This window comes from Muntiacus reevesi, chromosome 6, assembly GCF_963930625.1.
Source record: "Muntiacus reevesi chromosome 6, mMunRee1.1, whole genome shotgun sequence".
Lineage (NCBI taxonomy): Eukaryota > Metazoa > Chordata > Mammalia > Artiodactyla > Cervidae > Muntiacus > Muntiacus reevesi.
In genome coordinates this window covers 65294370-65297572 of record NC_089254.1, presented here as the reverse complement: position 1 = coordinate 65297572, position 3203 = coordinate 65294370, and the positions used below count along the sequence as shown (strand labels likewise).

The 3203-nt window shown below is 64.8% G+C and overlaps 1 protein-coding gene across 1 annotated transcript; it reads right to left on the bottom strand.

Annotated features, from left to right (window-relative positions):
• Window positions 1-1886, bottom strand: HOXA13 (homeobox A13). Its single transcript, XM_065939877.1, has 2 exons — window positions 965-1886; window positions 1-245 (listed from the first exon to the last, which is right to left on the bottom strand). Exons 1-2 carry the CDS (start codon window positions 1884-1886, stop codon window positions 1-3), a joined length of 1167 nt encoding a protein of 388 aa, XP_065795949.1.
• Between the last annotated feature and the right edge of the window lie 1317 nt (window positions 1887-3203).

Below are 3203 nucleotides of genomic sequence, written 5' to 3'. Positions count from 1 at the left end.
TTAACTAGTGGTCTTGAGTTTGTTGATAACTTTTTTCTCTTTGACCCTCCTGTTCTGGAACCAGATTGTAACCTGTCGCTCGGAGAGATTCGTCGTGGCTGATATCCGCCTCCGTTTGTCCTTGGTAATGAATTTGTTCGTAGCGTATTCCCGTTCGAGTTCTTTTAATTGCACCTTGGTGTAAGGGACGCGCTTCTTTCTCCCCCGCCTGTAGGAGCTGGCGTCTGAGGGATGCGAGACCACGTCTGCAAGATACGGAAGAAGGCGAGTTATAGAGGGATCAGACCCAGGCCAAGACACAGGCGACAGCTCTCTCTGAGCCACCGCCTTGCAGCGCCCGGCTGCCCTCTGCCACCCGCCGTACAATCCAGCCCTTCTGCCAAAACCTGGAGGGTCAGTGGGGAGGGTGGGGAATTCTGCACTCAAATGAAATCGCCGAGATCCAATGACTACCCCAGCCTGGGCCACTCTGCCCGCACAGAGGCTGGGCTTCGCTTGATCTTCTGGCCCAGCGGCTCAAATCTTAGCCTCCAGGCTCACGGGACAACACTTCCATGCCTGATTCCTTTCTATATCGCCAAAGCCCCAACACTTGATGCTTCTACACTGAAGGCATTTTTGAGAGAATGAAGACGGGCAATTTGATAAACCATTTCCAGGTCAATTTCCCATCCTAAAGTCCATGTCAGGGGCTGGCGAGGGCGGAGCGCAGAGGGAGAAAGAAGCCAGCGAGGGTCCCCACGAGCTTCTTCCCAGCCATCCCTCACCCAGGGAGAGCCAGGACCAGCCCAACTCCAGGGCAGCGAGGGCAGCGCCAGCCTGCCAGGGTCGGGCTCCCAGGGGTGCAGCACCACTAGGACAGGCCAGGGAGAGAGGAGAAGGGCACGAGGGTGACCCAGGAGCGAGCGGAGGAGAAGCTGGGGCGGAACCGGAGGACCGGGGCTGAGAAGGGGGCGCCATTTACCGGGCAGAGTGGACTTCCAGAGGTGGGGAGGCTGCGCCTGCTCTTTGGGGCAGTACATTTGGCCGTTCCAGCCGTTGGGCAGCGCCCAGGGCTGGTAGCTTTCCATGGGAAGACCCAGGGGCTCGTGGCGCGACTCGCCGGGGCCCCCGAGGCCCGGCACCACCGGCATATCCAGGTAGCCAGGCACGGGCTGGTGGTGGTGGTAAGGCCCGGGTGCGTAGCCCTGGTGGTAGAAGGCGAACTCCTTAGCGCGGGAGCTGAACTCCTCGGCCGCGGGGCCGGCGGTGTCCATGTACTTGTCCGCGAAGGCAGCGGCGGCGGCGGCCGAGGCGGGCTGCGCGCACGACTTGATGGCGTTGGGGTGCGGGCCCATGCGCGCGCAAGGATAGTAGCCGCTGCCGAAATAGCCGTAGGGCAGTGCTGCGGGCCCCGACGAGCTCTGCGCCGCCGCCGAGCAGGGACTGCACTGCTTGGCGGCCTCGGCGCCTGCTGGGCCCGCGGGGCCCGGTCCTCCCGAGGACGACGCCGCCGCCGCCGCCGCTGCAGCGGCGGCGGCGGCGGCAGCGGCGGCGGCGGCCGACGGGGGCGCCTCCCCGGGCGCGCTGCTGTAGGCGGCCGCCGCGCCGGGCGCCAGGGGCGCCGGGTGAGCCATCAGGTTGCGGCACTGGTTGGCTGCGGCCGCCGCCGCCGCGGCGGCCGCCGCCGCAACCGAGAAGTTGCCCCCCGCGGCCGCAGCCGCCGGGTGGGGGAAGCCCCCGCCCCCGGCCCCAGCCGCCGCCGCCGCTGCCGCCGCCGCCGCCGCCGCCGCCGCCCCTTCCATGTTCTTGTTGAGCTCGTCGGCCACCAGGCCGCCGCCGTTGTCGTAGAGAAACATGACGGTGGGCTCGATCCAGCGGGGGTGGAGGAGCACGGAGGCTGTCATAGCACGAGCCGCATGGAGAAGACCCCAGTGGCGCTGTTTTAAAAAGCCCCCAAGAAGTGAAGAGCGCGCGGCGCGGGGCCGGGGCCCGAGCGAGGGGGGCGGATCGCGCCCCGCGGGGTCGCGCCAGGCGGCCGCCCATTGGCCCGGCCCCCCCTTCCTCCCGCTCCGCCCACGGCGTATGCAAAGCGGGCGGCTCCAAGCCCGGCTCTGCCCCGTACACTCGCCGTCCCCACCGCCGCCCGCGCCGTCCCCAGCGCCAGCGCCCGCCGCGCGGCCGCGCACCATTCACCCAGGGGAGAGGCGGGGGTTGCGGGAGGGTGGGGGCGGAGGACAGGCGGGCGGGGAGGGGAGGCATCGGTGACCTCCTCGCAGCTCGCTTTCCCTTCCCTTCTCCCAGTGGGGCTCGGAGCGGCGTAAGGCGGGGAGGGGACGGGGCGAGATGTTGGGTGAAGACCTGAGGCGGTGGGGACAGGTCAGGTAAATCTGCGGACATCTGGGGACGGTAAAGTAGCGCGGCGCAGACCAGGCTGGGTGTTTCCTGGGGCCTCTGGCGCCGTTTTCTTTACAGGTATCCGCGCCCCTTTCTGCAGCGAGACGTCTGCACCGACACTTGCGCTTTCGGCTGTCGGCTTCGACAGCGTCGCGATTTGGCTGTTTTTCCGGGGGATCCGTTGCGGGGCGTTTGCGGATGCGCCTGGCTCATGAGTCCCAGGACATTCCTCTGGAAAGCTTGGACTGCATGTAGAAGCTTTCTCCCCTTCTCTGTCCACAGTGTTGGTGGGCAATCTCCTAGACTCGCCTTTAGGCCCATAGGCTCAGGACGACCCATTACAATCACACACGGACACAGGCGCATACACAACCAAGTGTACTCTGGTGTCACACTCGCACGTTTATATACAGACTTTATGCCTCACTCTGTCCCAGTAGCAACTCTTCTTCCTTCAGAAGCTTTGGGACGGAGAGAGTGATTTCTGGACATCGTTTTTCAGGGCTCCCTTGTCTCCAACCAGTCTGGCCTGTCTTGGAAGGAGTTTAAGAGGAACAGGCCCCAGCTGGGTGCTGAGTTGGGACTCTCTTCTGGGGTTTAACGAGGCTTCACAGAGCCTGGGCTGGAGCTCTCCAGGCACCTGGGCACTCTATCACACTGTTTTGGGTCAAGAGAAAGAGACTCTTTGGGGCCATTTCACGTCTTCCTCCTCATCTTCCCCAGGTAGGACTGGGGAAGAGCACTGTCTCCAGCCGGCAGAGAAGATGCCTGGCCCTCCTCTGTCCATGAACCAGCTCAAGAAGCCTTTTGCCCTCTGTGCCTGGGAA

Bases quoted from the DNA above. Each gene is read 5' to 3' on its own strand.
- HOXA13 (XM_065939877.1), bottom strand. From the start codon at position 1,886: ATGACAGCCTCCGTGCTCCTCCACCCCCGCTGGATCGAGCCCACCGTC. The intron at 246-964 runs GTAAATGGCGCC...CGTATCTTGCAG, and splicing joins CTGGAAGTCCACTCTGCCCG to ACGTGGTCTCGCATCCCTCA.